This window comes from Neophocaena asiaeorientalis, unplaced genomic scaffold, assembly GCF_003031525.2.
Source record: "Neophocaena asiaeorientalis asiaeorientalis breed wild unplaced genomic scaffold, Neophocaena_asiaeorientalis_V1.1 scaffold78, whole genome shotgun sequence".
NCBI classification, from domain to species: domain Eukaryota; kingdom Metazoa; phylum Chordata; class Mammalia; order Artiodactyla; family Phocoenidae; genus Neophocaena; species Neophocaena asiaeorientalis.
In genome coordinates, this window is record NW_020175018.1 from 7,435,788 (window position 1) to 7,453,284 (window position 17,497).

General features: G+C 48.8%; 1 protein-coding gene across 6 annotated transcripts in view; it reads right to left on the bottom strand.

Annotated features, from left to right (window-relative positions):
- GGTA1 (glycoprotein alpha-galactosyltransferase 1 (inactive)) overlaps nucleotides 1-17,159 on the bottom strand; it is a 32,889-nt gene extending 15,730 nt beyond the window's left edge. Inside the window, exons 1-4 of one of the 6 annotated variants that reach the window (XM_024762270.1) lie at nucleotides 17,080-17,159; nucleotides 16,346-16,461; nucleotides 7,370-7,458; nucleotides 377-412 (exon numbers count right to left, since the gene is read on the bottom strand). In XM_024762270.1, coding sequence (XP_024618038.1) covers nucleotides 377-412; nucleotides 7,370-7,449 — 116 coding nt within the window. In that variant the 5' untranslated portion in view covers nucleotides 7,450-7,458; nucleotides 16,346-16,461; nucleotides 17,080-17,159. Of the gene's footprint in view, nucleotides 1-376; nucleotides 413-7,369; nucleotides 7,459-8,746; nucleotides 8,768-15,306; nucleotides 15,394-16,345; nucleotides 16,462-17,079 lie in introns of those variants that run through there. The other 5 variants (XM_024762273.1, XM_024762271.1, XM_024762272.1 and 2 more) reach the window with 5 other exon arrangements.
- Nucleotides 17,160-17,497: the final 338 nt, after the last annotated feature.

The window sequence follows — 17,497 nt, forward strand, 5'->3', positions numbered from 1 at the left end:
CATTAAGAAACCCAAACTTTTTTCCTGATCCTTTGTCTCAACAAAATTTCTCGCAGGGGTCTTTATACAACATGTAGTGGGCTGCATAATGGACAATATCTACCCTGATTATTTTTATGAGTAAGGCAGGGATGTTCTCCAGACAACACTACTTAAAGAGACAGATAGTTGATGAGAAGCACGGACAAAACAAGAGTCACGGCTCTATAAAGGCAAGACTAGGGGGCTGGAGGAGTACAGGCCAGACCCCTGGGACCCCTCCCCTCCACCTGTGACCAGAGCTGCATCACCACCTGCCATGTTAAGAATGGACTGTAGGGGTGCCAGAGTGGACATGGGAGGCATCCCATAGATATCTAGAATTCAAAGCACTTACTTTGACTGGTTTATCCAGAACAAAGAGGCTTCTGGGCTAAAAGCAAATGAGAAATAAAAACATATCATGTTACTTTTAATTTGGAGAAAACCATTATCATTGAAGTCCTGGGCTGAGTTGAGAGCTTGGGTTTTGTCTACTCCCAGGTTTCCACCTTCCTTTGAGATAGAACCAGTGATATCAAGGGACTTCAGTCACTTCTGGATTACTCAGAACAAGGGGTGGGAAGAAGGTCTCTGGAGAATCTCAAATCTCAGTTAAAAACAAAAAAAAGATGGCAGCTCTCCATTGTCCGGGGTGGCCTTGCTGAGGGAGAGGCTCCACAGACAGGTCCCCTCCTGCCACCTGCTCAGGGATCACCCAGGATTATCTTAAAACCAACGACTGCAGAGCCAGCATACCACCAGCTCAGAGCCTTCTACAGAGCAGCCTCAAAGGGCATTTCTTTAGCTAACGAAGGCAGTGAGACCATCTGAAGGCACCTACAAGACTGGACCAGCGACTGTATGACTCCTCTAGGGGACCACCTCCCTTCATTCAACAAATACTTGCAGGCGCAGACCTACTGGAGAACGGACTTGAGGATATGGGGAGGGGGAAGGGGGAGTTTTGACAGGGCGAGAGAGAGTCATGGACATATACACACTACCAACCGTAGTAAGGCAGATGGCTAGGGGGAAGCAGCCACAAGGGGGAGGAATTTTAGCTCCGGGCTTTGGGACAGCCTGGAGGGGTGGGATGGGGAGAGTGGGAGGGAGGGAGACGCAAGAGGGAAGACACATGGGAGCATATGTATATGTATAGCTGATTCACTTTGTTATAAAGCAGAAACTAACCCACTATTGTAAAGCAATTATACCCCAATAAAGATGTTAAAAAAAAAAAAAACAAATACTTGCTGACAGTGTGTTACATGCCAAGTGCTAGGGATATGGCATTGACTGAGACAGACACAGTCCCTATGCGTCCTTGTGATGCAGACAAGCTACTGGGGACAGCAGGAAAGAAAAAAAAGGCATAAGTAACCAGGAGCACTTAACAGGAAGACCCGGAAGGCTTCCCAGAGGAGGGGATAATGTTTTAGCTGAGTTCTGAAGGATAAATAGGAGTCCAGGGGAAGAGGAACAGGGAAGAATGTCCCTAACGGAGACAAAAAAATGCAAAGGCCCTGAGAAAGGAACGAGGCACTTAAATGTGCAAGGAAATAAACAGAGAAGTAGCCAGAGGTCCCCTCGCTGGGGCCTGCTGGAGATTTTGCCCTTGAAGAGTTTTAGGCAGGAGACGAATAGGGTCCTATCTGTAGGCCTTGTGAGAGTAGATATGGGTGACTAGTCATGAGGCTGGCAGTGGTCCAGGCCCAGGTCAAGGGAGCCAGGGAGATGGAGGGAGAGGAGTGCACTGACTTGAGAGACATTTAGGGGGCAAAGGGACAGGACTTATAGTGCTAGATTCCTCTATTGTTTTGTGCACGGACGCTGTGCCCAATGGCTAAACCTTACTTGCTCACTTCTCCGCCCTGTGAATATAAAGGAGAGAGCTTGGTAGAAACAGTTCTGGACCTGGGCTCAGGTACCTGCCCTGGCTCAGCGCCTTTCTGGCCCCAGCTGCCCTCATCTCTGAAAAAAATAAATGGCTAATATTTGTTTCAGACTTTGCCTTCTGCCCCTGCTGGGAGTCCACATCTCCTGGTAGGAGTACAATGCATGCCCTCTTTCCACCTATGGTTTCCCCTCTGAGCTCAATACTTGTGGACCAAGCTCTAACGTCCCTTGTTTCTAAATCTGTTTATTGATCCAACAATATTCATAATAGCTAATAATTGGCCAGGGACTGTTCTAAGAGATTGACATGTATTAGCTCATTAAAGCCTCACAACAATCAGTGAAGGAGGTCCTATTCTTCCTCAGACGCACCGACACGTTAAGTGGTTTTGTTCAAGGTCGTACTGCTAGGAGAAGAAACAGTATTTGAACCTGGGGAATCTGACTCCACGCCCTACAAGAGGAGGAAGGGAGAGGGGAGAGGAGGGGGCGGGCCCGCTGCAACTCAGCACTCAGACCCCCACCTGGCACTCCGGGCGTCAATCTGCAGATTCAGATTCGCCACCTTGTCCCAACTTTTTAATCTGCCATCTTGCCCTTTGCACCCTCCTCTCCCAGAAGCCTTCGGCATCTCAGGTCACAGCAACACCCACGCTGCAGTGTATGGCATTTGACACATATTCATCCTTCAAGGCACAGCTCAAATGCCACCTCTTCTGTGCCTTCCTTGGTACGATCCTAGCACAGTGCCTGGCACACAGTAGGTGCTCAATAAATATTTGTAAATGAAGGCCAAAAAAATAGATCCCTCTCTAAGCCAAACATAATCTTTGCCTTCTTGAACTCTCATGGCCCCTTTTCTCTCCCTCTGATGTCCTTCCTCCACTCGCATTGTTGGTTTTTTTTTTTAATTTAACTTTATCTAGGCTTTTGGTTTGATTTTCTAAATTTAACTTTTAAAAATATTTATTTATTTATTTATCGTTGTGTTGGGTCTTTGTTGCTGCGCACGGGCTTTCTCTAGTTGCGTCGAGAAGGGGCCGCTCTTCGTTGCATTGCATGGGCTTCTCGTCGCGGTGGCTTCTCTCGCTGTGGAGCACGGGCTCTAGGCGCATGGGCTTCAGTAGTTGTTGCACGCGGGCTCAGCAGTTGTGGCTCACGGGCTCTGGAGCACAGGCTCAGTAGTTGTGGTGCGCAGGCTTAGTTGCTCCATGGCATGTGGGATCTTCCCGGACCAGGGATCGAACCCATGTCCCCTGCATTTGCAGGTGGATTCTTAACCACTGTACCACCAGGGAAGTCCTGCATTTTTGGTTTATTGGTGTGTACGTCTGCTTGCTCCATCCAAAGCATAACCCCTTGAGGGGAGGAATTCTCCATGGCTCACACTGTATCCCTCACAGCACTCGGCATGAACAACCAGCTCAAGAAGGAGCCCCAGACGATGAATCAGATCTGAGTTCTAGTTAGAACTTGGACATAAATTCACTGTTAAGTCATTTCACCTATTTGGTCTCCATTTGTCACTTGAAAAATGGGAACTCTCAGCTAAAGGAAGGGTTGTAATCGTGGGTCGAGAATGGGCTGCAATCAGACAGCCCCGGACCTAAGTCTTCCTGAAAATGTGACTTTGAAAATTCACCTTTAACATTGTGGAGACTCAGTGTTCCTCATCTGGAAATGCTGACTAATACTTACTTGCAGGCCTATTTTAAGAACTGGAGGGAATGCATATTGCAGTTCCTGGCAAATGCTCAATAACTAGTAGCTGCTATCATCAAAATCACCCTCACTATCACTACTTTATTATAACTTTTAAGGTTTCTTCCATCTCTAAAATTCTAAGAATTTTTTCTTATCCAGCCTCAAATCAAACGTTCTTTCAGGATGCTCTACTGACAACCGTTCTCTTTCCTAATCAGTTGATGTGTTCGACTGAGTTATTTTACAACCCTTTTTAGCTACCGTGCTGCCCACCTGTCTAGGGTTAGTGCCCTCAGCTCACCTCAGATCATCACATGGTCAATTCACAGGGTGGCAAAGAATCTGCTGCCCTTTAAACCTCTTGCAGACATGCAAATAGATTCCTCACGTTGAAGAATTCTGTGGCAGCAGTCTGGGTGCCAGACTATGGCCCCGAAGAGCAGCCAGAACCTGCCCCAGTTACTGTGCAGAGAAGAGTGTGCCCAGCACTGAGAAATAACCCTCTTTATTGGAGGCTAGTGCCAAGATGCACATTTGGGCCTTTGGCTCCCATAATTTAATTTTGTGAAGTACCCAAAATATGGAAGTATGACTCTGGCTGCAATTCAAAACACCAAGGTTATCCAACCAAGCGTTCAGAGCTTGAAGGTTACCTACACAAGCAACTCAATTCAGGGGAGGAACCCGAAGGGTGCCTGCTCTTCTGTTGGAACCTTCCAACTGCTAGAGCTCTTCCTTCTATTACTTGCTAAAATCCCCTGTCCTATTCTGCCCTCTGTGCAGATGATGAGGGTGGCGGTAATGATGGTGATGATAATGGTGAGAGCAGCTAGCATTTACTGAGTGTGTTGCCCTAAGTGCTTTATACACAGTAACTTATTGACTCCACCAACCCTATGAGGCAGGTACTACTGTTATGCCCATTTAAAAGAAAAAATAATCCAGGTTTCCTAAAGCTTTTACAGCTATACAAACTGGTCTGTTCCACAAATACACTCACTAAGACAGGGAGAACAGCCCCCCTATACACCAGTCATTTCTTTATTTTTTTTAACTTATTATTTTATATTGGGGTATAGTTGATTAACAATGTTGTGATAGTTTCAGGGGTACAGCACAGTGATTCAGTTATACATATACGTGTATCTATTCTTTTACAAATTCGTTTTCCATTTAGGTTGTTACATAATATTGAGCAGAGTTCCCTGTGCTATACAGTAGATCCCTGTTGGTTATTTTTTTCTTTTTTAGCGGTACGCGGGCCTCTCACTGTTGTGGCCTCTCCTGTTGCGGAGCACAGGCTCCGGACGCGCAGGCTCAGCAGCCATGGCTCACGGGCCCAGCTGCTCCGCGGCATGTGGGATCTTCCCAGACCGGGTCACGAACCCGTTTCCCCTGCATCGGCAGACGGACTCTCAACCACCGCGCCACCAGGGAAGCCCTGGTTATCCATTTTAAATACAGCAGTGTGTACACGTCAATCCCAAACTCCCTAACTATCCCTCCCCCCACCCTTCCCCCCGCCACCCCTTCCCCCCGCCGCCGGTAACCGTAAGTTTGTTCTCCCATTTTTTTTTTTTCCTCCCATTTTTAAAGATAGGGAAACCGAGGAACAGTGTGGCTGAATAACTTGCCCAAAGTCACAGAGGAGGTAAGTGGTGGCACAGGACCAGCCCCAGGCAGCCTAGCTCCAGACTTCAGCGAGGATATTTCCTCAGCCCTCAAGTATCTAAGGAAGCCCCAGGAACTCCCTGCATCCAACACTGAGTCATCTTTTCTTTGGACTAAGTACCCAGAGTTTCAATTCAAAAGACCTGGTTTATAAACCACTTCAACAGGGTCACTCTCTAGCTTGTCTTGTTTTTCTTAAAATGAGTTGTTCAGAATGAAGCAGGATAACACTCCAGAAGCGGTGAGATCTATGCAGCACCCCAGGGAATAACAGCTCTGGAGTCTAGAGAATCCTCCTTCTACTGATGTCCCTGAAAGTGCAGTTCCTTTATAAGTGGCCAAGATTGTCCTGCTGGCTCATCAAATCTTAGAATTTAATAATTATAAGAGACATTCTAATGTTCATCCAGGCCATCATCTTGAACTTGGGAGGCTTCTAAGACACTTCACCATGAAAATATCAGTGGTGCTTCCCTGGTGGCGCAGTGGTTGAGAGTCCGCCTGCCGATGCAGGGAACGCGGGGTTCATGCCCCGGTCCGGGAAGATCCCACATGCCGCGGAGCGGCTGGGCCCGTGGGCCATGGCCGCTGAGCCTGCGCGTCCGGAGCCTGGGCTCCGCAACGGGAGAGGCCACAACAGTGAGAGGCCTGCGTACGGCAAAAAAAAAAAAAAATCAAAAACAAGGGTGACGAGACAGCTCTCCTGGCCCAGAATTGGAAGGTGGCCTTTTTTTAAAATTTATTTTATTTTTGGCTGTGCTGGGTCTTCGTTTCTGTGCGAGGGCTTTCTCTAGTTGTGGCGAGCGAGGGCCACTCTTCATCGCGGTGCATGGTCCTCTCACTGTCACGGCCTCTCTTGTCTCAGAGCACAAGCTCCAGACGCACAGGCTCAGGAGTTGTGGCTCACGCGCTTAGTTGTTCCGCGGCATGTGGGATATTCCTAGACCAGGGCCCGAACCCGTGTCCCTGCACTGGCAGGCAGATTCTCAACCACTGTGCCACCAGGGAGGCCCTAAGGTGGCCTTTTTGAAAGAAAGGCTGAGCTGTACCAATGCCTCTTAAGTCAAAACCATCATGCATTTTTGTAGCCACTTGCAGAGACTCCTTTCTGTCAGAGGCCTCTACAGCTGGAATCTCCGAGGCATTGGTAGTTTCCAAAAACACAGAAGCAGCTCAAATATTTGGGGTGAATCCACTGATGAACTTGAAAACTCAGAAATATTTAATTCATCTTGCTTTCCAGGGTTAAAAGAAAGACAAAATACCCCAAAGTTTTGCCAGGCACAAATGAAATCACCAGCAATTCAGAGTGTATTTTGCACCAAAGTCAACAACCTTGAGTTGTTCCTTTAAACTCTGCAAGTATTTTAGGACTGCAAAAATCAGGGTGGATTTCTCATGGAATTCCTGTCTGAAATTTCTTAAGGTAATTTCCATATCTGGTCATATAAATAATTTAATATGACATTTTGGTCTTAATATGACCTTACTGTTTCTGGCTCTAGCCTACCCAGAACCGCAAAGGTATAAAAATCAAGACATTAGGAACATGGCAGAAGGAAGATAATTAATTACTTAGAAGGTGCATGAAGATCTAATGATTTTGGGCTTCCCTGGTGGTGCAGTGGTTAGGAATCCGCCTGCCAATGCAGGGGACATGGGTTCAAGCCCTGGTCGGGGAAGATCCCACATACTGCATAGCAACTAAGTTCACGTGCCACAACTGCTGAAGCCCGCGCGCCTAGAGCCCACGCTCCTCAACAAGAGAAGCCACTGCAATGAGAAGCCCGCACACCACAACGAAGAGTAGCCCCTGCTCGCCGCAACTAGAGAAAGCCTGTGCACAGCAACGAAGACCCAACGCAGCCAAAAATAAAATAAATAAATCTTTTAAAAAAGGAAAAAAAAAGATCTAATGATTTTAAAGACAGTCTAGGGCTCAGGGATACAGGAAGGATGGAATCCCTTCTTTATGGTGTCAGTTAATCCTAATTTTAATTCAACCTGCTGACTTGGCTGATACCTGGAGATTAGAGGAGACTTTCATTAACATCGCTTTATCATGTTTCATAATTACCTGTTGATATATTCCCAAAACACAACAATTACAGTTGAGACAACCAGCATTGACAGAATCACTTTTCCTTTGACATTCATTATTTTCTCCTGGGAAAAGAAAAGAAGAGGGGGAAAAATAGATTAAATGTTGAGAATGGGATATGGTTTTTAAGAAATGCTTCTACCCATATCCTTTCTAAAAGGAAAAGTTGATGAATATTTAACGAGAGCTAAGGAGCATGTTCTACCTTAAACTGCATAGGCCCGTGATGGCAAATTAGCCAGTTCAATGAATTGACGGGGCTGCTTGGGTTGGGAAGGACACTAAGGCCACTTTGAGGCTCAGAGGGAAAGTACCCTGATTGATCACAAGGTTCACCATGGACGTGGGAGAGTGGGGGGTTGTTTGTTTATTTATTTACTTACTTATTTTTATTGTAGTATACAGTTGCTTTACAATGATGTGCTAGTTTCTGCTGTACAGCAAAGGGAATCAGTTATATGTGTACATATATCCTCTCTTTTTTGGATTTCCTTCCCATTTAGGTCACCACAGAGCACTGAGTAGAGTTCCCTGTGCTATATAGTAGGTTCTCATTAGTTATCTATTTTATACATAGTAGTGTATATATGTCAATCCCAATCTCCCACTTCATCCCATCCCCCCTTCCCCCCTTGGTAACCATAAGTTTATTCCCTACATCTGTGACTCTATTTCTGCTTTGCAAATAAGTTCATCTGTACCATTTTTCTAGAGTGAGGGTCTAGCTAATGTTTCCCATGGACACCAGCTGCCTCTGACTCAGATCGCCCCACCTCTTGGCATGTGATTTTGGGGAACCATCCATTCCTGAGCTCTGCTGCCCTTGATATACTGCCTGTATGCCCGTCCTCAGAGGGGAAAACTCCCTGGTCCTTTACAATCTAGACTCAACTACTTCCCAGCCAGCTTTTCTTCTCCACGCCCACACAATCGACACACAGTAGGTATATAACTATTTCTTGACTGCCGCATGAAATTGTGATTGAAGGGGGAAGGGGTGATGGGTATGGAATAATGGTTTGGGAAGTACCTCAATTTGGGTAGTCGGGGAAGCCCTCACTGGGGAGGTGATTTTAAAGCTTCCCACGGGATGAAGATAGGATGGAAAAGGATGAAAAGTGCCATGAGAAAGGGTGAGAATATTTCGGAAACAGCATCTATACCAGGCTGACCGAGAAAAAGCTTCTTGTGTTTGGAATAAAACAAAAGCAAAAAAACCTGGACAAGAAGAAAATAGCGAACTTGTCCCACCTGAGCGGCTGGAACGAGGGCGGGGTGGTGGTAGGAGGCAGTCAGAGGGTGGGCAGGGGCAGTCAGAGCCTGGAAAGGCATGGAAAGTGGGTGGGGACCCACCAAAACATCTGAAGCTGAAGAATCACTTCATCCAACTTCGTTCAGAGAGACCCATCTGGGCGCTGGGTATGCAGAACGGATAAAAAGACAAGGGCAGACTATTTTAATGGTCACAAAGAGGAGGTGGCCTGCCTCAAAGGGTGGCTTCATTCAAAATATACTTTGGAGACAGAACTGATAGGATTTGGCTGGTAATTTAGTCATCAGGGATGAGGGAAGAAACAAGGTTTCTGCTTAAGCAGGTGGGCTGTAACATTCCTACAACCCATTCCTCAAATGGGTTGGAGGAGGAACAGGCTTGAAGGATAATGACCATGAATTGCCTTTTGGATGTGTGTATTTCGAGGAGTGTGTGAACACCTGAATGGAGACGAGTAGGCAAGTGGACTTCCGAGCCTGAAGTTCATGGGAGAGATGTGGGCGGGCTGTGCAGTTGGTGGAGCTGTCCACGGACCCAGGACAGTATTTAACGTGAAGGGAATGAATTCGATTACCAAGGAGAGAATGTAGAGAGAAAAAAAGGAAGGAGGGCCCTGGGCTGAAGCTTGAAGATGCCGACACTTAGAGGTAGGATAGAGGAGGGGGCGAGAAGGAGAGGACCAGGAGGTGGAGAAAACACAAGAGTGGACACGTGGGAGCCAATGTCGTCGCCTTGGTGAAGCCACTTCCCACCTCCACCCCTGACCACCAGCGAAGCCCCCTTTCTCTCCTCCAGCTCCCTCATCACTTTATTTACGTTGCTGTACACATCACCTTGGGAGGCGGCTCATGTGGTAACGTCCACATTTTGGCTCTGTCTCCCCTAATGATTCGTTTGAGCTTCCTGAGGGCCGAAAGGATGTCTTCTTCTTCTTCTTCTTTTTTTTTTTTTTTTGGCCACACCACGTGGCATGTGGGATCTTAGTTCCCTGACCAGAGATGGAACCCATGTCCCCTGCACTCGAAGCATGGAATCTTAAACACTGGACTACCAGGCAAGTCCCAGGGAGGATGTCTTCTTATTCAACCCTGAATCCCCAGTGCCCCACAGACAGCAGACGGGGCTGTCAATAAATGTCTGGTGAGCGCATGAGATAAAATGAGAATGGCACTGAGATGTGTCCTTTCAGGGGACAGGTTATTCTCCAATTCTTTTCAAAGAGCGTTCTGAGATGATTCCCGGCTTGGATCTCACATGCTCCATCACCTTTATTATTAAATGCAGTTAAAGAAGAAAAGGTATGGGATCAGCCATGACACTCTATTCCTTTCTTTTTTGCGGTACGCGGGCCTCTCACCACTGTGGCCCCTCCCACTGCGGAGCACAGGCTCCAGACGCGCAAGCTCAGCGGCCATGGCTCACGGGCCCAGCCGCTCTGCGGCATGTGGGATCTTCCAGGACCGGGGCACGAACCCATGTCCCCTGCATCGGCAGGCGGACTCTCAACCACTGTGCCACCAGGGAAGCCCTCTATTCCTTCTTGCTTAGAAGGTGTGTTCTGTTTGGAAATGGAAAAGCCAGGGCTGAACTCAAGGTCATAACTCAACCTCCAGCTTTCAGATACAACTGTGATCGGTGGTGTTCCAGAGACCGTGAGAAGATGAGCCTTCTGGGCCACAGGGAAACCTCGGTCTCAAGCTTCTTCCCTGTGAATACCTCGTGAGCTGGCACAGACAGCCCGGGGCCCACAGCAAAGTTACAAAATGCAGAGGGCTGCATGCAACTCGGCCCCGCTGCTGGAAGAAGCCGCTTGATTTCTATGTCAACAGCATTAGCACTGAGTGCAAGGAAAGGCCTGGGTGTGGAAGCAAACAGATCTGGATTGAGACTGTGGCCATCTCTCTCTGCCACTGTCTTCACCCCCAGAGAAGTGTGGCTGGTGATAGAACACAGGAGCTTGGGAATGAGGCGGGGATTTGAGACACATGAAAATGGGTAACTCCGAACATGTAAGCATCTTTTCAGACCCTCACCCAACTCCAAGCTCTGAGAACCAAAAGCCTGTTTATAATTCAATTGGCATCCAGGCCCCAACTGACATGAGGCTATTTATAAACTTTATCCCACTTAGTGAGTGTTTAAATGTTTCTTTGCATAAATATTGATGTACTTTGTTACGTGCTTGCTGCTGCATTGGGTACATTACATAATATGGTAAACACTCGGCATCTAAAAAATTCTGAATTCCGACACATCTGGCCCTAGGGATTCAGAGAAGGGATGGTGGACCTGTAATGGATCACGTTTAGGTGGGTTTCCTCGTCTCTAAAATGGGGTTAAAAATGGTGATGACTGTAAGAGTTGGCATCCATAAAATATTTAGCATTGTGCCTGGCACCATATAAATGCTCAAAAAATGCTAGTTCAGGCTTCCCTGGTGGCACAGTGGTTGAGAGTCCGCCTCCCGATGCAGGGGACACGGGTTCGTGCTCTGGTCTGGGAGGATCCCACATGCTGCGGAGCGGCTGGGCCCGTGAGCCATGGCCGTTGAGCCTGCACGTCCGGAGCCTGTGCTCCGCAACGGGAGAGGCCACAACAGTGAGAGGCCCGCGTACCGCAAAAAAAAAAAAAAAAAAAAGCTAGTTCTTCTAGTGGTATCCATAAAACAGGCTGTTGGGAGGATCCAATGAAGACAGCACAGTGCCTGGTAGTTAGCAAGAGCTCAAAGCGTATTTGAGAGAAAAGAATAAGGGTTTTGGAATAAGAACATGTTAGACAATAAAGTGCAAACTGATGCAAATTCGGGACTCTAAAGGTTTATCCAGCTGTTCCGTGCTGCAGCCTGATTAAGAGCCCCTTGGCAAAGCCAGGCGACTTTGATTTTCTTTGATCAAGCCCAGGCCATCCGAAGCTTTATCAACCCCACCTGCTGAGGATCAAACGCAAATTTTCTCCTGGTGTAAGAAACATTAAATAGAGAAACGCACAAGCTCTCGTGGTAGAGAACACTGATGCTTACATCAGGGAGAGCCTGATATAAAATCAGGCACACCCCCTAATCCCCTCTCCAAATGCAGCTGTTTGATTTTTTAATTTCAGAAATTAGCCTCAGAGGCAACTCTTGAAGCCCATTTCTTTCTGGACTCTATAAATGACTTGAATCTGCTTACTTTTTGCTGTGGCCAGGCATCACTCTTGTTGGAAACTTACAGTTGAAAGCTGTGCAAATGAGCCGATCTCACATCCTTTAGCAAAGCACTGGAAATGGGTGTATACACGCTTACTGGAATCTGGAACCCCAGTGTCTGGGGACAGAAGGGTTGGCAGGGTGGCCAGCGGGTCTTTTAAAACATTTTAATTTTTCTCTCTGGATAAAATGAGGCATTTGGCAGCCAATGCAGCCTAAAAGCCCTTCGCTGATGTGTTTGTCTCTCAGAATTTTCAAAACTGTGTCATTCTGAAGATTCGTGGTTGACTCTCTTACCCACCAAGTAGGAAAGTTGGGGTTACTTCCAAATATCCCATTTAAGGGGTTGAGCACAGAATTAGGACCTACAGAGTACTAGCACCCTGCCTTATATGGGAGAGTGTAACTAGCTGAGTCACCTGGACCCCACCCCTCAGAGGATCATGTGAGCCCAGCCAGGCGCAGTTCCACCTGAGCCCTCCCAGCATCTCCCAGGCCCTCTTATGGTGTTTGCGATTTCCCTCTGAATCCATCCCACCACCGGCACGGGCTGCTCCTGGGCCACTCCCAGAACTCAGTCCCTGCAACGGTTTCCACAGGAAACCGTCCCCACTCCTGGAACAGGTGCACACTGTGCTAAAAGCCTGGGTGCATTTCGCAAGGCAGGGCCACACTGTAAGCCCGTCGTTCCTCCGAGTGTCCTCGCCCCCTCCCCCCGCCTCCTCTCCCACTCCTGTTTGCCTGGAGTGTCAGACGTTTCCATGTGGCCCATAAATTAATTCTTCCACACAGAATGATACACACACCCACGACTTCAGAGAATCTCCTAGCTTCACCCCAACTGATCTAAGTCAAGGTATTCCTTCCAGATAGAATTCCTCTCTGAAAGGAATTCTCGTGGCCCTTGTTTTCTCCATCCCATGTCGGGAAAAGGTGAGCATCTCAGCTGAATCACAGCACTCAGAAGCCCTGGAAAAGCCATTATCTTGGGAGAGAATGGGAACAGCAGCGGCAGAGGAAACCAAACCTTCCTGCAGGCTGAAGAATCTTCCTCTCTCCCCGGGATTCTTCCCCCTGCCCCTGGAACCCACAAGTGCTGCAAACGAAACAAAGCAGCTGAGGGGGTGGGGAGAGGGCTCAGGAGCTGACTGGGTATTAGTCACCCTGCACAAAACCCGGCTAAGCCCGTGCAGCCCTGTAGGCACAACCCGGGGCAAGTTCTCTGGCTCTGAGCCTCTATTTACATAGACAAAATGGAGCTTCCAACACCCTCCTCTAGGGTTCTTGAAGGGACAAAAGGAGACATGTTTGCACAGCACATTGTGACCGGCGGTCAGTAAATGCTCCACCGATGGCAGTGGAAACAAGGGTGATGCTTTCTCAGGGGAGAGATTCAGAAATGCGTGGCTCTGAGGGCAGAGCTGTGGTTCCCTCTGAGAGGAGACTTGGCCCTCCAGGGCGGCACCACACAGAAGAGTCAAGGGAGAGCCCTCCACGCCACGCTGTGACTGCTGTGACAGTCAGCTCGGCTCCCCACCGCCCCCAGCTCGGGGTCCCGCCGCGCGTGGCCTTTGCCCCCGTGGCTCACCACAGGCAGGGAAGGAAGCGGCGGCTCAAACGTCACGCCAGCTCCCACACAGAGCGGCTTTGGGAACCAGGGTCACGGGTTCCTCTGGCCTCAGTCTCCCCAGCCTTGAAACAAGTCCTGTGGACTTAACTTTCCATGACAGGCTTTCCTGATTGACCTAGGACCTGGATGAGAAATCAGCCACAGGGCTGGAAGTCTTATTTTATGAGGACAAGTTCACTCAGCCACATGGAGCTCGTCTTGCTGCAATGGCCCACAGATTCCTGGAAGTGATGATCAAGAGAGAGGACGGCCAACCAACTCATGTTGAGCCCACAGGCCAGCTGATCCAGAAGCTTATGAAACCTCTGAGTCAGGATCCCCGGCAAGACTGGGCCTGCTCTCCCACCGGGGTGGAGAGTGGGAAAAGCCCAAAAGCTGCCCCGAGGCGAGGCACTGCTCCTGCCTGGGGGAATCACTCCAGCCTGGGTGCCTGTCCCAGGGCTGCAGGTGAGGCCTGAATACTGACCCCACTCCCTGCAGACCTACCTGGGTCCCAGTAACAACCTGCCCCAGCTAGGCCTTGCTGAGCTCCCAGGAGCCCCCCACTTCGATCCACAAGAGACGGAGCTGAACTAGCTGCTACTCTGCTCCCTGCTCAGGGGTCCCAGTGATCCAGACCTCACAGCCACCTGGTACCCACACCCCCCTCCCGCCATCCAGGATCGAAGAGCTGAGTTCTTCAGAGATCTGGCTGGAGCCACCTGAGCAGGGAAGTGCCAAAAGATTCACGGCCGTGGCATCACCGATAATAAGTTGTAAAGCTGAAAGAAACTTCTAAACTCGCAGTTATAAAAAGCAACCACTGACTAACCATGCTAGAGGCAAAACTGATTTGTCTTTGTCTCTATTAAAAATGATACTACAAAATCAGCAAAGAGGCAATCCAGGAGTATGCAGCCAAAATGTGACAGGTGCATCAGACAGCTGAGTGATACTGATCATTTTTCTATTACTTTCACATTTTATTAGGATGTTTTCTGGATTTTGTCCTATGTAGAGTATTTGTCAATTTTTGTTATTTGTTGGGATGTCTCCTCACATTCTAAATAGTTTTCTATAACCATGGGTTTCACATCCACGGATTCAACTAACCACGGATCGAAAATGTTAAAAAACAAAAAATTCCAGAAAGTTCCAAAAAGCAAAACTTGAATTTGCTGCGTACATGCAACAATCTACATAGCATTTACATCATACTCGGTATTGTAAGTGATCTCCAGGTGACTTAAAGTGAACAGGAGGATGTGTGTAGGTTATATGCAAATACTATGCCATTTATGTAAGGGACGTGAGCATCTTCAGAGTTTGGTATCTGTGAGATCCTGGAACCAATCCCCTGTGGATACCGAGGGACGACTGCATTCACTTCCACACTAATATTATACTTGCAACTCTGCATTCTTTTTCTCAAAGCGGACCCTGAAAATTGAATAAGCTTCTGGCCCTGCAACACTTGGATGCCCCCCAAATGAACCAGGCCAGGCCCCAGGCTAAATGCTTTACCAGTAATCTCTCAGGTAAGCCTCACAACGACCGTGTGAAAGCATTCTAGTATCATGCTCATTTTACAGGTATGAAAATGGAGGCTCGGAAAGGTTAAGTGACTTGCCCAGTGCCATACAGCATGAAGTGGTGGAGCCAGGATTCAGGTCCAGAGAGTTGGCCTCTAGTGCCCCCTCTTTTAACTCTTTTGTTCTCAGTAAACATGCAGGCTTATCCATGGACTAACCACCCATGTCTCTTTGCAACATCCTCTCATTTTGCCTTTCATGATTACCACTTAGCAATTGACCCAAAGCCAGCTAATCACAGGCTAGACTCACTGAGGGGCTAGCTTCTCCTTGGACCAGCTGGTGAGCATTGGCTCAACTCTTCTGCCATTTCCAGGTGCCTCTTGTGTGCCTGGTGTGGGAGCCTTCCGCACTCACTCCATCCTGTTCATCCCTCATCCTGGTCAGCGCAGCGGCTTTTAGCTGAGGAAACTGAGCTTTAGCAAAGGCTGAGATCACTGGGCTCACCCACAAGGTGGGTGGTGTGTTTGAAAAGCAGACCCTCTGCCTCCCAGGCCCAGCTCTTGGCAGGGGGTGGGTGCTGAGGGTGAGGAGGGAGAATGCTGCTTTATCCTAAAACCTCTCTAAATTGGTGGGCATTACGGGGAAATGCTCCCTGTTGGGAGAAACATGTTATAATTCGTGGGGAAAAAAAAGTGCATGGAGGGCTGTTTCCAGTTATGTTTCTCATTACAAGGGTCAAAGTAAACACAGACGGAGGAAAACAAGAGACAAGCTTCAAACTAAATATACAACTAGCCGTCGCTCCAGCCGTCACAGATGGACAACCTGTTCTCGGAGGGACGTCTTGTCGTGCCCTTTCTTGAATCCCCTTCAGGAAATCTGAAGCCTGGATCCAGCCAGCTTTTCCTTGCTGCCTGGCCCAGAAATCAGTGTGCAAGAGTTTTTCCAAGAGAAAGAAGGGGAGGTAAATGAAGGGTCGGCGCTGCCCTGAGAGGGCTCTGCATCCACCCGCAACGCAGGTCCTGGGCCCCAAGACTCACCCTCCTGCCCCTGCAATGGCACTTTTGAGTCCTGCACAGAAAACCCCAGGCTGCAGCCACGCCCTGTGAGGTCCTGCCAGGGGCAGCAAACTAACAGGGACTGGACCAGCATCCCACCAGCACCCACTTCTTGATCCGACGCCGGGGAGAGGAGGACTCTGTCTTCTTCTAGAACTACCGAGGGGACCAGCAAGCAGTTAGGGGGAGAGCGGGGTTCCTCCCCCAGGGGCATGCACGCCGCAGCCGGCTCACAAAACCCCCAGTGACCCCGACAAGGCAGAGGTAAATCATTTCAACATGTCACGTACCTCATCGTCTGCTTCTCTCCCCCCAGAGTAAAAGGCAAAACAACAAAGTTCTATTGAGCTCCGTTCTGCAGAAGGAGGCTGGGCTGGGAGGAAAGGAAGGTGCTCCGTTCCAACTCCTGTCAAAAGAATAAACAGCTGTTTCAGGAAGAGGGGGGCAGACGGATCCCGCAGCAGCAGTCAGGGCTTTGTTCCTTGCTGGCCCTGGGAAGTGGGCCGTTTATCAGGCCTGTTGACTCAGAGCTGCATGCCAAGGGCAGAGACGTTCCTCTCTGGGCCCGGGAACGGCCCGGCCTCCCTCACCAAGCGAAACTACAGGTCCAAACTAGGGCTGGTGTTGGAGGAGGGAAGGCCACCACCCTTGGGAGAGACGTACAGGCCACCTGCGTCACCCGCTCCTGGGCGAAAATGAGAACCGTTCTGAACCCAAACAACCCCAAGTGACAGCTACCAGGAACAGCTGATGGAGAGTTAAAAAGGAAGGGAAAAAAATGGAGAGGGGTGCTTGAAGGAGAGAGGCCTCAAGACTCCTGTTGAACTGCCACCTAAACGTTCCTCCACATCGAGCCTCTCTTCCACATCCTTTAGGCTTCAGAAGTTGTTTTGTTTGAGCGCTATTTTTATAGAATGTTCTGAGATCGCCCGCATTGCAAGCCCGAGCTATAAGAACTTTAAAAGGTCACTGAGGCCCAACCCCGCTCTTTGGCTGAATAATGCTTAACCCTTCCCACACCCACCTCCAGCTCCCAAAATAGAACTTCCCAGCTGGAAGGGACCTCACAGCGGTGGATTTTCAAATGTTGAAACAGCGAAAGCTTTAAAAAAAAAACACACATGAAGTCATTCTCAGAACCCCTATGTGAAACAGAGGACACAGGGAGCTGTGGTTGATGCAGGGAAATGAAGCTTAAAGCCCCCCTACCCATCTCTCCCAAGTGGCCCTGGACACCTCCTTGGGAGTACAGACTGGAAACCCCAGACAGACCAAGGAGACGGGACCAAAACCAGATGGAAAGGGGCCAAGGACTGCCCCCCAGCCTCCAAGGGATGCCTAATCCAGCCTCTTCCTCTTGGTCTCCAGAGCTTTCACGGCCCCCTCCTCTGGGGGCATGAGCTCATCGACCACAGTCTTCAGGGTCTGGAAGTACTGCTTAA